Source organism: Oxyura jamaicensis, chromosome 6 (assembly GCF_011077185.1).
Source record: "Oxyura jamaicensis isolate SHBP4307 breed ruddy duck chromosome 6, BPBGC_Ojam_1.0, whole genome shotgun sequence".
NCBI classification, from domain to species: domain Eukaryota; kingdom Metazoa; phylum Chordata; class Aves; order Anseriformes; family Anatidae; genus Oxyura; species Oxyura jamaicensis.
Genome location: NC_048898.1, coordinates 16,721,795 through 16,746,249, shown reverse-complemented (window position 1 = coordinate 16,746,249; position 24,455 = coordinate 16,721,795). Strand labels below are relative to the sequence as shown.

At 40.9% G+C, this 24,455-nt stretch overlaps 1 protein-coding gene across 6 annotated transcripts in view; it reads right to left on the bottom strand.

Annotated features, from left to right (window-relative positions):
* GBF1 (golgi brefeldin A resistant guanine nucleotide exchange factor 1) overlaps positions 1-24,455 on the bottom strand; it is a 101,205-nt gene that overhangs the window by 40,979 nt on the left and 35,771 nt on the right. For all 6 annotated transcript variants that reach the window (XM_035329319.1, XM_035329320.1, XM_035329322.1 and 3 more), the window contains exon 4: positions 1,595-1,726. In XM_035329319.1, coding sequence (XP_035185210.1) covers positions 1,595-1,726 — 132 coding nt within the window. The remainder of the gene's footprint in view (positions 1-1,594; positions 1,727-24,455) is intronic.

The window sequence follows — 24,455 nt, the reverse complement described above, 5'->3', positions numbered from 1 at the left end:
TTCTGCTGTGTACTACACAGACACATGCTCACACACAGCTACAGGGAGGCATCCTTCTGGAGTGACCTAACAATCATTCTAAATAACAAGTACCTAAAGAAAGCCTACACATTTTTAATAATTTTCTTGTTTCTGCCTCAAATCAAGTATTTGTAGTCAGTTGCCCATGCAGACATTTGCCTCAACACGTGATATCAGTCTGATGATCTGGCTGGGATCAGAACACAAAAGCACAGGAGAACCCATCTCCCATTCCACTTTGAAACTAACATATTTGCAATATTGCCTAGTCCTTCAGAGGGACATGTCACAGGCCTATTTATTAAGATTCCTTTACTGTCCTATCAAGTGATATTAATAGCTCATGATTTTAGTTACTTCTTGCCATTTAATTATACCCAATACTCCCCACTGATGTTTTGATGCCAGTATACATATATATATATACTAAATTCCTCTTTCTTTCTCTAACTTAACTCACTCCAGAGGACAAAATATTTAAAAGAGCAGAGAAAAAAAATAAAATCAAGTGTTCTTTTAGTATAATGGAGGAAAAGAACCAGGAAAACTGGACTTTGGAGGTGAGGGGACAGTGATAAAAGAGGTTCCTCTAAGTGAGACTATGCATCAACAAATATTGCAGATTATAAATTCTGTAATTCATACAGGTATGATCAGAAAGTATTAACAGAATTTACAGAGAAAGCTCAAGCAGTAGTAGTAGCAGGATGACACACTAAAGGCAGACAGAAAGCAAGCTAATGAATTACTATGAGCCAGCTGAGCCACAGCAACTGACCACACGCACATTATTAGCCTTTCACAAACATCAAGGAAGACGCATATATTTCAAAGTCCATTGAAAAATCAAGCAACTATTTTACCTCATATCAGGATGAAGAGCATGCCTAGGAAAACTGAAAGGATTCAACTAATGCACTTAAGTCTGGCTGAGGGCAAGGGCAAAACTGTTCCACGGCAATTCTGGCAAGTGAGGAGTACAGGACCCTGTCCAGTGGTGTGTCAGAACTGGGTAAAAAACATCCTCACTCTAGAACAGAAATTCCACAAAGTCCACAAAACTAAACTATTGTATTTAGATATTTAGATTAGATATTCTATATATTTATATTCTATATAAATATATTTATTATATTTATTATCTATATTAATATATTTATTATCTATATTTAGATATTTAGATTTAGATTGTATTTAGATATTTATATTAGAACACTACAATCCCCACTTGTGTTTTCCCTTCTCTGAACCTTTTACTCAGCTTATGTTGAAAAGTCTGAACTGCATTTGGTGAATACCAAAGTTCATCAGTGGGCCATAAGCACACACAGCAGTCTGGGCAAACCAGAAGCTGTGGCTCCATTTCCAGCCATTATTACTTGAGTGCCATGAAAGACCAGCAGGAATAATGCTGAGAAACTGCAGATGCCTATTTCCTCAGCATTAATGACAATTTTCCTCTTTCTCCAATCTCCTCATTAAGACTGCAAACATGTCTCCTGGCCAAAGACATGTTGCAAGGAGATGTATTTGGCTGGCATTTTGATAAATCCCAGGAAGACATGTTACATACCTATTAGTGCATATGAGAGGAACTTATTCACAGAGGTGAGGGCCAATCCAGTTATGGGGCCTGTAGTGTCTTCAGAACGGATTACTTCCAGGAAAGGTCGAAGAAAGACATTGGGTTCTATTTCAGATAGATCTGTTAAAAAAAAGAAAAAGGACAGACATGAAGTTAGACTTAATTCATTAGGTTTCATTTTGCTTTCTTTTTAAGAATCTACAGCAAAATTAATGTATTAATTAATCTAGGAAAGAAGCCTGCAAAAGCTTAGTTTCAGAAGACTGGTAGGAAGGTCAGGGTTGCTTTTCCATATGCACATATATTTATATTACATTTATATATAGGTATATGTATATATTTTTAAAAGCAATGGTTTGTAGGGCTTGCTATTTCTTATGCAAATAGAATCATCTTCAAACCAGCCTTCTGGAGATTTATAAAACAAATCCTATTGTAAGAACTCTAAATATGACAGACCCAGCACTACCTAAATTCATGCTTTAGTTAATTAGCAGATATGGCTGCATTTTCCTAGTATCTCTACAGTCGTGATCACTTGAAGTATGAAAAACCTGCCTCACCTTCTGCCTTTTTTTTAAAACACCCTACTACACATACAGCCCCATAATAATCGCATGCAAAGTATGTGGTGTTAGATGGATCTCTTGCAGCAATTTGCCTGAATACAAATTGCATTTTTGTAACGTTAAAAAAAAGATCACAGACTCACAGAATTTTCTAGGTTGGAAGAGACCTCAAGATCATCAAGTCCAACCTCTGACCTAACACTAACAGTCCCCACTAGACCATATCCCTAAGCTCTACATCTAAACGTCTTTTAAAGACCTCCAGGGATGGTGACTCCACCACTTCCCTGGGCAGCCCGTTCCAGTGTCTAACAACCCTTTCGGTTGAAACAAACTTGAAAACAATTCTAATCTTGTTCTCAGAACAGCTCTGAACCAAGTGAAAAAAGGGCACTCTTTCTACTTGCTGCTTTGGACAGCAAGTATCCTCTCTAAAACTGCAATAGAAAAGCTGATGCACTGAGCTGTTGAGCTGGGGAAACAACAACTAACGAGCTTCCTAAACTTTCTAAGATGATCAACAGAAACTTCAAGAATGAAAAAGAAATACAGAAAAGATTACTCGGAACAAGGGAAGTGGAAAAAACAATAACGACACAATGGATCTAGATAGGAGGAGTCTTGAGGAGGATTTAGGAGAAAAAGCAGTAAGCAGGAGGTGAAGTCAACCACAATACAGCCAGTACAGAAGCAAATAAGAGTGTGTTAGAAGTAACCTGGGCAATCCCGAGGGCAGAAATTCTGCAATACAGGTCTCTTTAAGTACAAACAGTTGGCTCAACTTGCTGAAACCTACATTCTATTCCTAATCAAAGTTAACAAGTCTAACGGCTAATAGTGTCACAGGAACGCTGGCATTTACATTCTTGATGACACAATATTTCACTTAGCTGTCATATGAGCTTCTTTGGCATAGGGGAGGAAAAGCCTGTGATTCCTGGATCCTGAAATAAGCTACTGGTTTTGTATCTGCCAACACAATTATTTTACTTAAAAAGTAAGATAAAAATAAAATAATCTAAAACCTCCTATACTAAGATAAGTGAAATTCCAAGTAGAGAAAAAAGCAAACAAAGCATCTTAACATATACTTGTGAAAAACCACTGTGAGATGACATGACATTGTCAGGAAGCAAAAGAGGAAGAATAATGGATTTTGGTTGCTTTTTGTTTGTTTGTTTTACATTAAGGCCCTGGGGAATAGTATCAAAGTGCAATAGATTTGTGGTTAACTAAAGCAAAATCGTAACAGAAAAAAGGAACCTTGGGAACCATTCTGCAGTCTCTCACCTTGCAGCTACCAGTTCAAATCAGGCCAACACCATTAACTTGTGAGAGGTTAAAAGGAACGTGATGATTCAATCTTTTTGGCTTAAGAACAACTCCCCCCAACTCGTCAGATAATATTCTGGTGTGGCATTACAATTGTGTCACCTCTCAATAGCTCATGGAAATGCAGAGGATCATAAGACATGCTTTCATCAATGTTTATTTAAGTGTGCTTTATAGAGCACTTGTCTGTGGTTACAAGCATCTGGACAACATTAAATATATTAAGACTGCTAGGGATCAACACTCAAGCTCATCTTCCCCAAAGCTGATCCTTTCCATAGAACAATCACCACCTAATCAATCCATCACAATGCTGTCAATTCCTTCAGTCTCCTTCAACTCAAAGAGCCCCAAGATAGAAAGGCTGCACCTTGACCAGTACGAAGATGGGATTTCACAGACACTGGGATTAACGTTTCCAAGCCCAGGTATTCCACACAGAGCAAGCCAACAGAACTGAACCGTTTCCCTTCACACCAGAAGATGATCATTCCGTTTCTGTTTCACTGGCAGTATGGGAAACAAGAAAAAAACAGGCACCACATCCTCAGGATCTAGGACTTGGAAGCTAACATTAAACCCCACCCAAGGAGATGAACAATAACCATACGCATCCTGCCCATCAAGAGACCTTGCATGAGCCCCTGACGTTTCTTCCCCTAACCCACAAATGTCTTAACAGTACTTCTCTTAAACTGTAAAGTGTAACACAACTGCACCAAGGCAAAAGGGAAAGCAAGCATGCCAGGTAGCATTCTGAATGCAGCACAGCTTGTCTCATGGCATTACGTATGCACATAGCTGCACAGGTGGAATGAGAGGAAGCAGCCAAATTTGCTAGCAAAGGACGCACGGGATATCGTACTCTCCATTAAGCCCATTTCTGGTCAACAAACAGACCTTAACTTCACAAGTTGGAGGGGGTCAGTTGTTTTTTTTTTTTTTCTTTTTTCTTTTCATTCCTACTGAAGATAAGGCATACACAAATCTGCATGTAAACTGGCTGAAGATTAGGTTCCCCTGCAACTTAACTGAACGTCCCCGCTTAGATGAAGATCACAAAACGGCTTGCAATAATTAGGGTTTAACTTAGGCACATGCTGCTGATTACACAGCAGCTCTGGCCAGCTTCCCTGATATTCAGAGACGCCAGCTTTTATGGTAGCACAGCATTTTACATTGAGCTCTCCCAAACTCATTGTGTATGCTGCAAAACTGTTTCAGACCAGATAGTTGTTGCTGTGTCATCAAAAGAACAACAAAAAAACTAAAGACGGGAGTATTTTTAGTGCAAGATTTACCCACTGAACAACTACTTTCTGAGAGAGATCTAAATGTCAGTGAAATACCAATCGCACTGCTAAGTTTTTTTCACATCTGAGGATCACTCACTTGATTACTACAATGAGCCCTTCTTACCAGCATTTGCAGACATTTAGGACTTAAGGGGATCACCAGCTCTCCTTTCAAAAAGAGAACTCAACTTCAGGAGCAGTGCTTGCTTCAATACTAGGACTGAAAAAAACTCATGCTGTGGCTGTTCTTGCTGTCCGCTGCCTTGAAGCTTACTACTCTCACTGCCTAAAATACCAATTCAGCATCTGAAAGTGGCAGTAAAGCTACTTGGTTTTAACCAAATAACCAAAAGATATTAAAAAACAAAGTTTTTAACCACATAAAAATGTTGCAAACAAGTCAGTAAGCCAAAGGAGATCACTGAAAATCTCCCTGAAAGGCTTTTGTAGCCTGATGTTGAACATGGCAGTGTCCAGAACCAACCTGCCACCACCTTCAGGTCAATTACTGCAACTGCACAGGGCGCTCCTAGCTTTTCCTACTGAGGCTCAAGTTTAATCTGGAGCAAAGAGCAGAAGGAATTGAATAAAACTCTTTTCAAAACACTTTGGTAACATAGAACCACATTCTTAAAAATAAATTGTTCTGTCTATAAGTTAAGACTTCATAAAAGAGATACTTAAAGGCTCCTAAAGACAATCTGATAGGTTACATAAAGTCTGTATCTTTCTTGGCTACCTAACTGTGAAAGCAATGCCAAGCTCTCCTGAAAAAAAAAAATAATAAAAAAAGGTAGAGAATCTCAGAAAGAGCAGTAAAAACAATTGCAATTTTAACAGCAGCCTGAGCTGTGTTAGGGACTGGCCTTTCCCATTCCCATTCTTCTCATCCATGATCCACGAGCCCCTTCAATGAAAAAGTGCACCCCAAAAAAGTTCAGCTAGCCCAAAGCAGTACACGGAGATTGAAAAGTAGGGAAAGAATATCTTAAGTAGCATATCAGAAAGCCAACTCCAGGGCTGGCGATTTTAATATGAGAACGGAATTCTGCTGAGACCACAGAGCTTTCCTTCACTCATCCTATGGATTATTTGCGCTTAGACACACATGTCTATAAAGATATTTAAACAACTAATTCATGTTTAAGCACCTAGCTCCCATTTCAGCAATCCCATCCAGCCGTTCTGGCACTTCAGCAAACAAGCGTTATCAGACCCCTGGTGTCCCCTCTCTCCTGAAGTACAGGAGCAGGTCCCTCTCGGAAGCGGTTTCTTATTGTTAGCACGCTGTTGGCACATTCCCGATGTAAAATGCTCACATAAGCTGCTTTCTCTGGCAGTTCAACTCTTCACTCCTGAATGACTCTTATCAGGATCGGCTATGCGTTCCGAATCAGAGTAAATGAACGAGAAAAAATTGTTTATGACAAGTTATTTCAACATCATTTGTCCCCAGGACAGGCAACTGCAACCCAAACCACATGACCTGGACTCCTCTTATGCAGCAGCTGTTGGCCTTTGACGCTCAGCCTTCAGAAAGGCTGTTTGAATTTTATCCCACACACCCTCCAAAGCAAGCGAGCTCAGACAAGAATGATGTTTAAGCATGTGCTATTACCTTCCCTGCTTATGCACTGAATTGCACAAAAAACAGGCATTCTCTTCTTATGATGAGAAAAAGACAAAAATAACACTGTAACAAGAAGTCCAGCTCTTTAGGACTCCTGCCTAGGAGCTCTCACCAAACCTTTTTGCCTTTTCACCCAAAAGATGAGAAATTCCTGCAGCCTCCAAGTTGGAGAGGGAAGTAAAGTTACAAGGAAAAAGGACAGAATTGGACTTGCCCTTAAAAACCATCTGAAAGCATTCAGCAGCCATACTTCTCGGATGTTCAAAAAAAAATCTCCAAAATCTGCCTGCTGGAATAAGTAGTGGCTCATTCTCACTCAGATGCAGGATCACATGGCAAGTAACTTGTCCCTCTCTAAAAATCTGCATTGCTTGAATTTGTTCCACGCAGAATAAATGAGGCAGCAGCCCCAGAACGATATATGCATATTGGTTCTAGGTCCCTTGGCAAAACTACAATTTCATCAGCTCCACAGCTGATGAATGGAGGAGGCACACGTTTCACCACTCTGAAAACAAATTCTGCCCACTGACTGGTCACACATGCCATTCTGCACCTGCAATGAAAGACATGCCCTGACTTTTTCCAGCTAGGAAGTTTAGTCCAACATTTAACTCCAGTTACCCTTCATTAATTGGCAGATAGTTAGCAAGTGTAAAAAAAGCTAAACTAGATGATCCACGTTAATTGGTGCCTGGGCTTATGTTCCCCTCTTCACAGGCCTGGTACAGCCAGGGTTTCAGTGTAAAGCCACCTCTGTCCTATCTTCCAACAAAGGCAGGGGGGCTGTTGTTGGTGGCCTTTTTTTTTCTTGCAAGGTCAGACCAGCCATTGCAACATGGTGTTTAAATTAGGATGAAGCACTTTTCTAAAGAATTTCTCATCTGAGAGAAGAATGGGTCGCTACTTATACAATCTGACCTAGCAGCTAACATAATCAGAGAAATCTATAGCCCCGCTTCCTGAATCTAACGATGGCAATGTCTACTACACTCAATGCATCAGAAGGGGGTCATCAGAAGACCAGTCACCTGACATTTCCTACAGGTCCCCCCAGACCTCACCGTAACATCCCAATCTAAGCTCTGAGTACAGGAGATAACTGCATTCTACACCTGCCCAGGCTGACGGCTCAGGAGAAGCTGAGGGGCTGGGAGCTTACATCCTCATTTCCAGACCACATAAATACTACAGTCTATTTTAAAAGACTGCAGGGACTGTGCACCGCAGCATACAAGCTCACCACAGGGATATGTGGCAGCAAGCTTTGTGCATCTCTGGAATTAATTCTTCACCACGGTAAGTGCTACCAAAAATTTATTTATGATAGACGTAAATATAGATCTGAAATTAAGGGTATTCAACCCAATAGAAGAGCAGTAAGAATAAATTCCAATCCTTTTCAGTGTGCCTGTAAAATACACTCTTCAAATCTAATTCTCTGTGAATTAAAACGGTCACTCAGGGGCCCAGGCCCACCATACCAAGAGGGAAGCGGTGCCATTCACAGGCACACATGAATGCGAGGCTAGGATTACAAATGCAGTTTGACAGGGGGAACCCAGAGCTGTCAAGTCTGTTCTGTTTGCCTAATTTCATTACAATGGCACAAATGCTTTCATTTGTCACACTCCAGCTTCATGTGTTTATCTCCCTTTCATTAAACATGACTTTAACAAATGATTGTTCCAAAGTGCCACGATCTCAAGAGCCCCTCAGAATTGAGATTTTATTTGGGGGAAGGATGACAGAATGCATACCGAGCATTTGGCAGTCTTGATATCCTCTGGTCAGGGTGGCATAAATTCAACTGAAATGTTGTCTCCTATAGGAATTATTTACATCTACCAGCAAAGCGGGAGCACTGACAGTCCCACCAGCGTTAGCCATTAGTTATCGGGGTTTTCATCTGATGCCACGCTTCAAATTCAGCTATTCTGACTGCCCATTAAAAATCACTGGACATTTTTTTTTTCATAAGCAGGTACTTGTTCTAGTATCCTCAGCCAAAATTACACTGAAAATTCCAGCTGTGTCTCTGCTGTTATTTCAAGTGCTTTTCACCCAGCCGTTGTGTTCTGCTCCAGAGGGACATTATGCTTCAGCGATATTATGAGAAAATGCTCACTTCATTCACAGGGAAAACAAATGCCATCAACAAGAAGCATCAGGAAGCACAAGCTTTTGTGATTTCTATATAGATAGACTTAAAGTACGGAAGAAAAAAAAAGATTTGGGATGAATTCTGAGCCCAACACAACTGTTCACCTTTCTTGAGTTTTTATCAGCAGTAATACAGACAGAATGCTGAGCGCAGAAATTAAGTTGTTGGAGTAGCAGCTTATTTCAAAAGTTAAAGTTAGAAGAATTTAATTCTGCTCTCATTTCTTAGCACTGAAGAGACCACAGAGATTAGAATAATTGTACTTGACAAACTTTTTTCTGAGCTGTAGTTGACACATATTAGAGGCATGACCTGAGGGGTAATTTGGCATATTCAGGTTGAAGGTCACTCGGAGAAGGCCTTGCTACGAATCTTAGAATGTTTCCTCTCACTCTGTGACCTGAATACCTCTGGAAGAACAACGGTTATTCTGATGAAAGCAAACAAATCAATTATTCTATACTATATAGTACAAGCCTGTTGTTTCCATATTGGTCTCCCCTAAGGGTGTTTAGAGCCCACCTACCTTACTGGGATTTCAATGCTCTTCCACACTTGTTTTTCAGAAACTCTTCCTCCTACATAGCAGAAGGTAAGTGCTAGAGCAACACCTGACTACATGAGCACATTCCAGAGAAAGATTAGACACATGGTTTGTAAAGCCTCATATACAAATTCAGAAGTACTTAAACTTTTATCTCAGTTGCAGAGAAACTGACTGCTCTCTGGGAAAGGAGACAAGCGAACAATGCAGCTGAGCTGACCCTCTGAAAGGTTCTGGAATACACCACGACTTTTGTCTTTTTTTCTAAATTCATAGGGCCAATTGTAAAGGCACTTAGTCCTACTCCAGAAAACTGAATGCTTCAATAGCTCTACAAAACCTGATTTGAGATCCTATGCGTTTCTGAAGGGTTTTCTCCCATAGGTGGAAGTTATTCAATACAAAGCCCTGAACAACTTCCAGAGAAGAAAAATCAACTTTCACATACACCTCTACATTAAAAGTCTTTCAGTAAGCTAAATCTCAGTTAATTTCACTCACAGGTACTCGGAAGTCTAACTTTTTTTTTTTTTTTTTTTTTTTTTAAAAAAGTAAACATCACAGCAATGGAATGAGAAGGCCAAGAAGCAACAAAACCAGTATTTTTTTAAAAAAGACTTAAACTCACTGAAGCAGTGATCAGCATAACATTTTTGGTAGAAGACAGTACTGCAGCACCAACAACTTGCCAGCGCTCTGTGAAGGAACACCACAGTGCTTATACCAGCTTCTGGAATCTGAAAAATATGCTAATCCCTACGCAAAGAACCTCATTTCTTTTACTAGGCTCAGCATAGCTCTGGTTGCTGGTACACAGCAAAGCTCTTCAGCTGGTAACTGAAGGCAGCGTCAGCTGCATGCCAAGTTCTTCCCCTAACGGAAAAGCTTCCCCTGTGGAAGAACAGCACCACAGCTGGAAGTCACCAACACCTACACCCTCTTTCAGCTTCACCTCTGGGCCTGCGTACTTCAGTGTCCTGGCAGCAGGTTTGAAGGGAAGCTATTTTTACAAGCAGATTACACTGCAGCTAAAAGGAACAAGACGATGCAAGTGTGGATGCAAGAAAAACATTCCTCCACAATTTGGTAGGATCAGTGAAGATGTAGAAAATCAGCACTGCCCATTTATTTATCATTCACTGAAGTTGTTGCCGGTATCTGGTGTCCTTCCACATCGTTGACATGGAAAGCAACTGTTTATGGACTTGCACCTCGCTCAAATATTTTAGAATGAAATACACCGTGAAATACCAAATTTAAGGTTTGTTTTCTTAAGACACCACCACTGTTTATATATTTTTTTAAAGAATGAGAATAAGCAAATCATTCTTCTACTGATAAATAGCAGTCAGGGACTCATGGAAGTTCACCACACTGCATAAGATACACTGTCTTCCAGCACAGGAAACAACCATCTTTACTACTGCTATAGGATCAAAGTTACCAAACCTAGCCCACAGTAGCTTCCCAGCAGCTGCTTATGTAAATCCCAGACAAAGAACCTCCTAACTCCTTCCAAAGAACAGTCAGTATTCGCCACTAAGTAAGCAGCTCCCATTACTGGACTGGGGGAAAAAGAAGTGTGGTTTCATAAACTGAATTTTAAAAAATCTGTAATGAAACATCTGCATATCCTGACAAAAGTACATCGATGAGATGCAGGTATCTTCACCTTTAGTCTCTGTGTTGAACCAGCTCAAATTGCTTCAAAAGATTTCTTACATAAAAGCAACACACGTGACACAAACCAGTTCTCGTGATGAACCTGCCCCAGCTCTGAGCTTCAGAACCCACGGGCAGTCCTCAAATGCAGAGACACTTGGCTAAATGAAATTACTAAATCAAACTAAACCAAAGCAAAAAGCAGTCATCCCATGACAAACTCATCTGCCCTTGACCAAACACTGATAGTTATTGATCTTGCTGCCGCTGTGAATTAGGACCAGGTTTCCCAAGGTTCCCTCCTAATACGAGGCAGGCAGCACGGCCACTCTAACAAGGCCGACTAGGCTAAATGAAACCTAGGGGGAATTGCATCGCGCACAGCCAAGTCCAGAGGATGGACTGATCCGTCCATCTTCCTCACAGCACAAGTTTGATGTCTGTCAAGTTTAAGCACTCTTTTTCCTCTCTAAAAGAAATTGGCACATGTCGAAGGAAGAGCAATTAGGTTGTGACACTCGGCAGACCCCTGCTCAGGCGCTGTACTTGCCCCGCCATATTATTTTACACGTCTCGCATGGTACCAGGCCCAAACTAAGTAGGCAATTTAAAAGCCCAGGAGAAATTAAAACTTTCTTCCCTGGTATTTTAAAGCACAGTAATTCTCCACAGCCTTGTGTGTCTACCACACTATGAATAGCTTTCTCATTGCAAATTCACCCTGTTGTGCAAAGAAAAGCTTCACTATTTCTGGAAGGCTGGAAGAAAGAATTACAGTGTTATCATCAATTAGCTGTCTGGATGTTACCCTCTTCTGTTTACCCCTTCCTCGAGGGAAGCCAATGAGTGCCAAGGGGAAAAATTAAAAGGAAATCGAAGAACAAATCCCCAAAAAACTAGGATATTTCTTGTGTTGCCAGAGAACCTAAAAAATATCAGAGACAGACAACATCCAAAGGAGCAAAATGAAGAAAAGTCTGATGGCCCAAGAAGAAAGAGTCTTTTAATAAGAAAAACCTCTCCAAGGTTTAGTGTATCCCGCTGTTATGGTTTACACAAATTCTTCTGTTTGACCTGAACCAATCTCAGAGTCATTGTGCTACAAGCCAATATTGCCAGAAAGTAAAATTTACAAGTGCTAATGGGAAAACGCAGTTGCCCAGAGCTCAAGTACCCATACCCTGAGTTACCAGAGGTGCAAAACAGAAGCCTCAGGGGAGCAGGCTGCGAGACATCTTTGGAGTATTAGTTGCAATCCTCCAGAGATGGAAAAGGAACACTACAGAATGGAAGGAAAAGGGAGAAAAATGGCCTGGCGGCAGTCAATCCTACTGTTGCCCTAAGACATCTTAACAATAAAAACAGTAAGCAACTTTTTTTTTTTTTTTTTCCTGCAGCAATGCTGAAGCAAGCAGTGAATGTATGCACACAAAAGTAAAAATCTGTACTGCCACTACTGAAACAGCTCAATTCCTGTAATGCTGACAACAGGTGAGCATTACGTCCTTGAGAACGGACTGTGGAGAAATGAATTTATCCGTACTGCTGTATGCTAGACTGACCTACTAATACAAGGTGCTGATGTACAAAACATGAGTGTTAGATCTTGGCCTTTTCCTTCTTTTATTCACAGTTTTTGAAACTGAAGAGATCCGTGAATACAATTCAACATCAGTGACCACCAGCTAGAATGTATCTTAATTATAGACACAAGATTACATCTGTCCCCAACCCCATCTAATTGGATTTTTCCCACATCCTGTAATCATGCATCAGAAGACAGCTGTAAAATAATTTAAAAAAACCTCTGCAAGGAACCAAAATGACCTCAAAACCTTTGTGGAGAAATGAAGGGATTCCACACATTCATAAAAGGTACAATGCCCTTGTTGCAGCTTGGACAGAGGAATACACAAGCAGTCACACTCTGTACCAGCTGGGGCCTAAGCACTTTATTTTCCCTTACCTGAAGACAGTAACTTTGCCCGCATTAGCAAAACATATTAATTGCTAGGGTCACCACACCATCCCCAAAAGGCAAAGTTTCCTAACAGTAGGAGGTAGAAAAGTATTTTTAAATTCCTATTCCGTCTGTTCCTCTAGACTCTGAGGATCTATATACTTTGTTGAATAAAAGCAATATGCCTTCAGCAGAAAAAAGGCACAGGAAGTTCTAAATGTACCCCTTCCAAGCAGCAGGACTTTGGTGCTTTTCAGGGTTCAGCCTGAACCAGCTCTTCTCCAGGCAAGAGATGATCTTTGTTGGTGAGGGTCACAACTGGTTTAACATTTTAACCTGTAAAGTTAAATACAGTTGATTTTGTTCTGCTATTACTGACGAAAGAACAAGCTTATCCAACATTTCGATGTGATTTCTATCAGGAGGCCTAAGGAACACTAAAATCCTAGTTATGCTACTGTTTCAGAAGCACACAAATACAGGAAACCTACGAATGCAACTATTTCCATGAGGCAACATGATACTACTCTGAAACATCAGGCTGAGTCAAAGCTCCCACTGCAGCACCTTTGCCAATGATCAATTGCAATCCGGGACAATGTTTTTCTGTTCACATTCCCAATTTAGCCTGAGAGTTTCTCAGGGCAGAGACAGTCCATGCGCATACTGACAGCTCATCTCTCTCCTGGTGAAGTTCCCAACACCAAATAAAGACCCAGGTACATGACCTGACATAAACAACCTCATCGTCCTGCTCCTTAGTGCAACAGCTTCTTGGTGGTACTAAGGTAACAGATAACCAGTATGCTGAGCAGCAGGTTTGTGCCAGGGGCATGAGTAACTGTGGTATACAGGCCACTAGCACTATACCTTAGAAAGACAACACTGGTTCCCATCTCTACAAAATTGCCACATAGATCTATTCCAGACTACCCCCAGTATTTTTGATACACTATACACCTCTGACAGAAGAAAGCACTACAGTGCTTCAGAAGCTCAGCTGAGTGATCCTGCCCTAACTTTCTAAAGACCGTCACTGACTGCATGTTGTCCAGCATGTGATCTAACAATGATGGCACACCACAAACATGTAATTCACACAGATAAATACGACTTTGGGCAAGCCACCTCCAGTTCACACACTTACATAGGGTTCTTCAATCCTTCCCTCCTGCCCTTAGGGCACAAAGCAGCCTGGCTCTCCAAGTGAAATACAGAACGGGTCAGCAGACACTACTCTGCTTTACCCCTCACCCCTAGCACTTCTGCTGCCATGACCTTCGGGACGGAGTCATTATACTTCAACAGTGTCTGTTCCCTGGCTAAAAGGCAGAGACAGAATAATTTCCTTTAGATTTTTAAGCCTAGAACTGATAGAATTTGCTCTGACAGGACATAAGCACATATGCAAATAACCAGCATTAGATGGTAGCAAGGTTCTTGATCGCAGGTAGGTACAGCAGTTCTGCTCTCAGACTGCTACTCACCTCCCCTTCCCACCTTTGGGCAAGTCAATTCATCTCTGCTACAGTTCCTCATACAAAAGGGAAGATATTTGGAGTTCTCAAGTCCTACCAGTCCTATCATCCCACTTTTCCCCCTCAAACCAAAAGTTAGCTATGACCCTTGGTGAAGGAAGCTGCTTTTCAAGTCCACGTGTAAGCTAGGGAAATTCAACAAGCACTGTATGACGTAAGTTGAAAATAACTTTTATGATTCATCACACAGAGAACCAGTAGCTCAGAGTTCAGTCTGTGAAGTACCAGGGAAATTAACAGGGACACGCTGGAGTCACATCCAGAAACAACTTGGCACTATGTGGCCACTCACTTTTGGGATGTCTATGTTAAGGAACTCTACTAAAAACCCCTAACTTTTAGGGGAGGAAATGTAGATCCCTTTTTCAAAACCAGCAGTTAAACAGCTAGTAAATTCTCATGGTCTTGTCAGAATGAAACCACTTGATACAGAGCAGTATCTTGTTCGGCTCTGAGGCCAGTGCTTAAAACCAGAAAGTGACCCTAGGTACAGAAGGACTTCGAGGGCCCTTCCAAAAACTTGGGATGAAATCCCAAAGCTCTGGGAGAGCAAGGCGAGCACCTGTTTTCCTGAATGGTCATTTTTTTATGCTTCATACTTTACACAGAAGCTGTATTATTCTGGAGAAGCTGCATTCCAGCCAAAAGTGCACAGTTAATGTTTTTTGCAGCCCCCAGCCTTCGGTGATGGATGACCATTTTATAATGAAATACTTTATGCTCAGTCAACTTACAAATAACGGATGTTTTATCACACTGAATTAAAAAGAATGTTTTTAACAACAACAACAGAAAGCATCATACAAGAGGGTCGGTGATGAGCAGAAGCAAAAGTTATTCCTGCTAAGGAAGAAAAAATCCAAGTGATGTTTCACTTAACTCTTTCACTGCTCTGCAGCAGGACGTGGAAATGATGCACGAGCCAGTATTTGCTCTGAAAACACCACCACGGGAGTCCTGGGCTAGACCATTGAGGCGTGAGTATATAAGGCTGCTACAAAAAGGGTTTGGCCTGTAATGTCTCAATTAGGTTTCCACAGAAGTACAGCTATTAACTAAGCATTATGTAAAGATAAACCTTTCAAAATCCTTTTCTCTCATGCTTTCTTACCAGCATTACCAAAATCATTCCTCAGACAACCCTTAATCAGCTATTAATCCTCCTAGCACTGCTCCCACCTGTCAATGGTGAGTGATAAGCCAGGAAAGGAAATGCCCTGCACTCAAAGACTACTGCAATTTCTAGGTTAAGGTTGGCAAGCAAACCCCCCAAATTCAACTGATAACCTTGTTCAAGACTCAGCGCTTGCTATTACACAACTGCTTCTGCTGTTACGTGCTGCAGGACAAGAAGCCCCATAGCTCACAGGAACACGTGGGAATCAACACCAGCCTTTGAAAGCCCTTGAAAAAGCCCACAGCAGAAGCCCTCATTGTGCTTTTCTCCCAGCTAGCATATGAAAAAGTTTCTAATCTAATCCAAAGATGGCAGAATGTCTCTTCATCCTTGTATTACCTTACACTTTTAGGAAAACAATCTCTTTAATAGCAACAAAGCAATGGAAAATACCGCTAAGTCTGAGATGCAGCAGACAGAAGCTCCAACAAGGGAAGTGCCAATTAGATATTATGAAAAACATTTTCTAAAAAACTGTGGTCAAACACCTGAAGAATTTGCCCAGCGAGGCTGTGGGAGCTCCATCCCTAGGGATACTCAGAGCCCAGCTGGCTGTAACCCTGAAAACAATCTGACTTCCAGACTGGTCCTACTCTGAGCAGGGGTTTGGAGACGATGACCTCCAGAGGTCTCCTCTTACTTGTATTATTCCAGTTCTGACTTGTGCTTACTCCAAAATAAACAGAACAAAAAAAAGTTTTCTGATATTTTACACTACAACTGTAGCCGTTCTAACATTCACCGAATGAAGAGGTTCCCTTCCCAGACCTCCTACTGGCAATAAGGAAATCCAAAACAGGAGCTCATTCCACAACTATCCATAGAAAACATTCATAACTTTCTAACCCGGTCTTCTAAATAGAATCTGCAGAGTCAGGCTGGGACTGAACTGGAAAACAAACAAAACAAAAAAACCCCAGACAGTATATACCAGATGTGGGGGCTTCCAGAAAACGATCAGAAATGGATCACATCATTCCTCCCTTCTCTTAAAAATAGTTAGTGGTTACTGCGAATACTAAGATCAAGCACAAAGCACCTTGGTCCATGGTCACAACTTCAGGTCTAGAAGATTTCCCCCCAACACACTGCAACCACTCCCAGCTCCACTAAGCTCAGGGTTAATTCAGGGAGCCTTTACACTCGTGTTTGAAGCGCTGCAAATATTAATCAGCCCGTGATTTCAGTCACAAAACCCAGCTCTCCTCCCCTCCCCATTCCTCTGCTGAAGGCTGGCACTCCATGAATCAGACCAAAGGGAGAATAGAGTTTCCAGCACCTGCTTCAGCATTTAAGTGTCCAACTGAAAGCGCTGTGATCTGGCAGCAGGCAGGCTGAAGATGTCATTTTCCTGCTCTGTGAGGGCTGAATTGCACTGCTAAAAGAGTCCAAATGGAGAAGCAGCAGCGGACAAAGGATGGCACTGCTTAATTTAACATGGCCCAAGAGAAAAAGCAGCTGAAGACAGCATGCTACAAAGTACCAAGTCTCCTCTATAACTGAGCATCTAATTCATCCTCTCCTTAAAGCTGTAACAACATCCTTTCAAAGAACAGCCTAAACCATGACCCCACGTCATTGTGTGCTCTGGAATCACCTTATTACTAGGACATTTCTTCCAAACAGCAAAGAAACCCACACGCTTCGCACAATTTTCTGCTTCCAGATTCCCCATCACCCCCCAAAAAAACAAACTTTATCTTTAGCCCTGGTCAATGCAGAGCATCTCTACCACCTCCCTTAAGAGCATAATTTAAGCTTGAGAGTTATAACCGCAAAACTCCCACCATGAACTGCAGCTTTGCTGGGTTAAGAACTTTTGCAGAAGTACGGCAGTGCTCACAGTAAGCAAGCTTCACTTGCAGGGTACTGCGCGAGCATTTGAACTTAGATTGTGGCTTATGGCTTATATTTGCCACCAGCACTGAGCAAAATGGAGAGGTACAGGAATTTTAGCAAGTATGCAGAAATGCAAGTGTCTCAATGGTTTTAAAGAAACAAAAAAAAACAAACAAACAAAACACTCCTACACACCCCCCAACAATACCCAACCTTACTGAATTTTATCACCTTTCCATGTATGACCAGTGAGATCTAATTCTTGCAGCTCTCAAGGTGTCCTCAGCCACAAAAATTGCTCACTGAAATTTCACAAAATGTTGGAGCCAGAAAGCAGAGTGGATAAATGGGTTAATCCACAGCTGGGGGGAAAGTTTCCCTGGAAAATTGGAACACATGCTGTGGCTGTGACTAAATTTCACACTGGTTCTGTTGAGTACAAACATCCACAACTGTGTGCATTTGAGAGAGTCAGAGAAAAAGAAACGTTCCTTATATATTAGCTTCACCTGCTAGGTTCCTTCAAATGGCTAATGACATGCTCTAGGGAACAGCAGAATCCTTCAGACTCACTTCACATTTCAAGCAGAGCCAAGGCCGGGCTGGGGAATTTATTAAATTGAAGGAAGTAGGCCTTCCCTTCCCTGCTCCCACATTTTTTGAACGTAATAGAAAGTCATGTCTACGATCTGAAAGAGCTGATTCCACTGTTTAAGACTAGGCCTGTCAACACAGAAGTCACCTCAGCTGAGATTTAAGACACATCCCCCAAGTACATAAAAAGAAGAATTACACAAAGTGATTACCCAAGTGTGCACACGTCTGTGGGTGTGTGTACGGATTTTAAAGATCAACCACAAGTTTTAAATCAACATGTAGCACTTAGCTGGTCAGAGATAACTGCATGGTGGGGACTAAGAATTACTGAGATCAACCAGCACTGCATCACAGAAAGGTTCAGGGTGTAAGAGATCTCTGGAGGTCACCTACGCCAGCCTCCTGCCCATGGAAAAAGGATGGCTCTGGAGTTTTATCACATTGCTCAAGGCCTTGTTCAGTCACACACCGAGTCTCCATTGGGTGGAGACTCCACAGTGTCTCTCTTCCCGTGGTCTAAATATTTAAGTCTCTGTAGGAAGAAGATGCCCTTATGCCCAACTAGATTTTTTCTTGTTAAAAATTCATCGCTGTGAATCTCTCTGAGAAAAATGTGGTTTTATCTTTTCTATGATCCTCCTTTGGGTAGTGAAGACTGCAACTAGGGCCCCCTCAGCCTTTTCCAGGCTAAAGAAACCTTCATATTAAGACTATAGCTACGGGTCTGTGCAGAAAACAAAAAAGAGTTTGAAAGCAGTGTACTGCAACAGGTACAAGCAAAGCGAACTGTGATCCTCTGGAGTCAATACTGAACGGAACATGGTATTTCATGGTGTGGATGATTCCCTCAGCAGTTTTATCTGGTTAAGCATGCTGCAGAAGACTGCTTCTTAAAGATCAGAATTGATAGCTTACTATCTATTCAGCCTCTTCACAAAGAAAGATGCTGGGGGCACAACGTCACATGGTTTTCTTCCACAATAGTATGGAAACTACAGGAAATTGAGAACTTTTCTATCGGAGAGACAGATCAGTGCTTTAGTGAATACTTCCATGTCTAGAGAAAGTCTATGAGACTGCACAGATTAACCCAACAATGTTTGTAATGTACGTTTTTATTCTAATAAGAGACATGCTACAAAGAGGCAGGAAAAGGTTGAAAAAGGAAAAGGTGGAAAATATCAAAGCATCTTTACTGACAGGGGAGATCACAAGAGGAGCTATCAATGCCAAAAGACAGGCACAGAGAGGCTAGCATTTACCGTTACCTTTAACAGTAAATAATTATCTATTAGTAAATTAGTACAGATTAAATATACAGTAACACATTCTTCTCATTGAAGTGTTTTTTACTGCTTTTTTACACTGGGAAAAGCACAAAGCCGACAGACAAAATATCTAAAATAGACATATGATTGCTTTCATCTCCAGGTTGCCCAACATTGCCAGGAAAGGACAGAAAACTTCTACTACAACATTCATTATTTTGTTGCCCCTATTTTTTGAATGCCCACAAAATTCTGCTCATTTTCCGGATCATTTTCTAGCCACATCTCTGACAAGAGCTAGTATATGCAGGGTGGTCAAATTGGGGTCAGTCACTGCTCCAGTCTTCACTATGCATCTCCTCACATAAACTAACATTAAAGGTTTCAAAGAACACTCAAAGCAACATATTAATCACTTGCTCTCACCAACGTTACATAATAGACATTCCTGCTGACATTAAGTACCTACTTTCACACTCTAAATTCTTTCCATTAATGGGAACACAAATCTTTTTTTTTTTAAAAAAAAAAAAACAAAAACAAAAAAAAAAAAAAAAACACCAAATTGAACGTGACGCAGCAATGTGCCCCTGCCACAAAGAAGGCTAACAGCATCTTGGGCTGCATTAGGCAAAGCACTGCTAGCAGGTCAAGGGAGGTGTTCCTTTCCCTCCATTCAGCACTGCTGAAGCCACACCTGGAATGCTTGGTCCAGTTCTGGGCTCCCCAGTACAAGAGTGATGCAAAGCTGCTGGAGAAAGTCCGGTGAAGGACCACGATGATGATCAAGGGACTGGAGCATCTTTCCTGTGAGGAGAGGCTGAGAGAGATGGGACTGCTCAGCATAGAGAAAAGAAAGGTCGGGGGGATCTCATCAGTGTATAGAAGCATGAGCTTATTCAGCTGTTCCTTTTAGGCACCTCATGCTATGATTCACAAGGCGAGGAGGCAAATTACTTCATAACATCAGACACTGCAGTCCTTATTCAGGCACTTACATGCATACATGATGATCAGACGATGCTGCCTGGCAAAACAAATCTGAGGGTAGATTAGAAACCAATCTGTAATTCAAGACATCAATATTTATTAACTATGTCATCCAGGATTTTCCACAAATATGTTTGATTTGGGGTGCGTGGCTTGTTTGTTTGTTTTTAATTTCCAGTATTTCGGGCACTAAAGGTAACTCGTAGAAAGGAAAAGAGGGAAGGCATCGTAACTTTGAAATTAGCTCATGTACCCCCTTCACATTTTTCCTCTTTCAATAACCATTATCTCATGGGAAGTACTCCCTTACATTTTCCAGTTCTCCTTGAAACCATAAGCAGCTGCTTATGACTAGAGAGAAGCCAAGTTCTTCAGACTGTATTAAAGCAAAACAAAACAAAACAAAACGTTTTTAAACTTCACTTAATTCTACATCCATTTTGTTAAAAATGCTATAAATTGTTTAGTAACTGAACTTAGAGGCATTTATTTACTTTGGGAAGTCTTTGGTAGGGAGCATTTAAGAAATATCAGATCCTTATTTTACTTGGTAATACACAAGTCAGTATATGGTGACATTCTGATGGAATTCAGCTGGGACTTGCATCAGCCCTCACTGTACTAACGGGCAATCGTTGGTCCATAACCTATGCTGCTATCCATTGCATAGTTAATGCTGAATTTTACCAAAAAAAAAATATTTTTATCTGTATTCTAAATAACTCCTGCAACCACTGAACAAACCTCAGCATATGCAAATGTGCTCTATTTGGACAGCAAGCAACTAGGACAAAATAAGGCACTTTTCAAAGGCAAACAGAAATCGCAACTGCTGCCTATTTAAAACACATTCTTCTGAGTTAAGCAACTATCTCAGAAATTATTCAACTAATGTATGAACAAAAAAGCCTAATAGTGAGGAGGTAGGGAAGTTTTCTATTAGCTATGATTAAGTATCTTGTTCTGCTGTACTTGAAAAATTTGATCTTCTGGAATAAGTCCTATCAGTTCTTGTGCTTTCTAGTACACTGTCAAAATAACAATCCACTCAGCAATCCAGAATACAGGAGACTTCAGAAGATACAAGAATCCTCCTGTACAAACTAGAAATTCAGTGTCTTCCAAACAAATCTTTTGTACTATCCCATTAGCCACTGAAGAGATGTAGCAGCACTGGGTGAGGCTGGGGAGAAGGTACCTCAAAGTCTGAGTAGAAAAATAGGAATGTCAATGGTCTATTACTAATACTTGTTGAAATCCAAAATCTAAATAAAACAAAACATTAAATAAAACAAAACATTAAAATAATTTGATAAAACATTAAATGGACAGTAATTAATTCAACCATCTTAGAATTCTGTATAGTGCAATCCTTTTTCAAAACCCATGTCAATATAGGACAAAAAAGACCAAACATTTAAGACCAAAACATACATTTCAGCAAGCTTCATTTTTAGCATACTTTGAATTTTCTTTACAACCAGATTTATTCTATCAGAAATTGTATATGGTCTCTGAAGAACTAGTGCATGACCTTGCATCTCTTATGAGAAGTCACAGCTGTATTCCGACATTGACTGATAAAGACAAGTGAGCAGGCAAGCAGAGTCCCATCCCCTCTTCAAAACAGGCCAGACATTTTAACTCATCTCACTGAAAAATGATTTGCTGCCATCATAATTAAACACTTCTGGGTTTCTATGACACGGTTCAAAACAACAGAAAACAAAAAAAAAACAACAAAGTGCCAGATAACGTCAGACTCTGATCCAAGTGACAAGAGGTAAGAACAATATGGTGAGGGCTTTTACATCCCTTTTCAAAGGCTGACATCCTGGCACCACAGATCTTTGCATGGTCAGAATTGGGTGACATCAAGGAAGATTCACTCCAAAACCAGTGAATGGGAATTTGGAAAGAAAAAAAAACTCAAGTCCAAAAAATTAAAAATAAATGGAAAAAAAAAAAAAAAAGAAAAAAGAAAAATGTGGAAGCAGAACAGCTGGTTAGAAAGAGTATTTTAAGAAAGCTCAGGAGCACAAGAAAATAAAATATCTTGTTGGAAGGATTTATGGTTAGCATAACCAGAAGACTGATACTGTGAGTAACAGGCTGGCCCAGAGTTAGCAAGTGGTCAATACGATTTATTTTTCCCTATTTTACAGAAAGACTGCCCTGTTAAACACCAGCATGACACTACACAGACATCTCCCAAATCTCTGCCTAGGTAAGCATTTCAACTTGTAGTGCAACTTGCCATTTGTATGAATATTAACGGAGTCAGCAGGGCAAACTGCAAGTCTGCCTTCCACAAGGATAATCCCTATTCAGTCCAAGTACTCTTTAGATACGGGTCTCTACTTCTTTTCTCTGAAAATTTAAGTGAAAAATAAAGACTACTGAGAAATTACTTCTGACTTTATGTTGAATACAGCTCAGCACTCTGTCCCTCACACTGGCTCTGCTTTTCCAGCCCACAGAGCTGGTTTAGTACGTCTGCGCCTTTGCACCACATTCAGGGAAGGATTAATTGAGCCACAACCCAGTTTACTTCCCACCATGTTAAACACTGGTGCCCCAGCCTTGTTGGATCTGTATTTTCATCCTCTCTCTGACACATGGGGAGTAAGTTACTGCTTCTTTCAAGTTGCTTTCAATCTCAGTAAGCTTTACATTTCAGACTGAAAGTGCAAAAAGCAAATGACAGTTATAAAGAGCTTAAAATCTTTACGTACAGATCTTAACCTTTACTTGCCAGCTTTTGCACAACCTCTTCAGTTCATACTAAGGGGTCTTCTGGGATGAGAGAAGCAGCCTGCACTGCTCACAATGCAGTATTTGCAGCCTGTCAGCTTTAACAGACACTGATCAGAGAGGTCATTCCCTGAACTCCCACCATTGTCCAGGTCCACCAGGCAGCAGTTGGTGAGTTTTACCTTTGATCTCTTCCCAACCATGTTGAAGCAGGCACATCAGAGATTAGGTGGGAAAGTCATCTCTTCAGAGCTTTATAGCAGCCACTCCTTGCCCAGACCATTGTTTTCTGCTCTGTTTCTTTAAGCTATTCTTCCTTAATCTAGACCAATAAATAACACATCAAAAACAATTCCAGAGATATCCATAATGCACGTAAGGGGAAAAAAGAAAAGAGCTATTTTTCCAAAGCTTTGGAACTGAGACCTTGGTTATTTTGAAATAGCAGGTTAATGCTCATCAGCTTAGTACTAATTAGCTGTCTTCCTACTCTGTAGCTTGAATGTTTGCAGAAGAGATGTTAATTGGCACACCGCACCAGGAGGATCAGAGCAGAGAAGTGAAAGGAGCTGCTATCTCCTCACGGTACAGCAAGGAACCTGAGTGATTTCTGCTGTTTAGTGCAGTGCATAAATGTGTCCATGCTTCACCCCATCTCTTAATTCTATTTTTTTAAGCCTCATTTAGGTTGAATTACCTCTTAGCATATGCTGTATACACCTAGAAAAATCATTACTCTTAATCCAAAAAAAAGGTAGACGCCACTGAACTGTATGTTAAGTATCCCTGTTTCTTCCTGGCCTGTCCTGCAATTGTGTCCCAATCTGCCAGCATTAACACAGATACACAGTGGTATTTATTTGATGCCTAGTCCACCAAGCTGTATTCACACTAAATCCTCCATGTGTATTTAATAAATCACACTAGTTAGGTGGGCAGGATTAGTTCCAAGTCACCTAATGACTATATCATGAGCTGCAGTATTAAAGGGATTAATATTAATCTTTGCCATTTCAATTCACTGGGAGAGGCCAGTCCCTGCTCCAACAGAAGCCGCAGCAGGCAACACAAGAAATTCTAAACAAGAGCATGAAGATTAATGAGGGCTTCCTCATTCTGCCTGTGAGTCTTCTCTACCAGGACACAGTGCAGCGAATCCCCAGCAAAGACAGGCTCATAAATAAACACACACCACCACAAATACTTGGAGCAGCTGAGCCCAGCATAGACTTGTTTTCACTCACTATCTGCCTCTCCTGTAACCCACACCTCCAAGCACACTCAGGAATTTGAAAGGCTTGCACTGCAGCTGATTTGTTTTCTTTCACATAAAAGCACGCACCTCATTACTCATAATAAATTACTCATTTTAAATGAGTTTGTGGAACGAAAAGCTGAAACGAGCTGCCTGTGTTCAGAGAGCAGGAGAATAGCAGGAGGGGAATGAGAGGGTAACTCACTGCACTGAGGTTAAAACGGATGTCAGATTCCGTTTCAACAGATTTGACTTGCTTTATTCCTGGCAAGAAT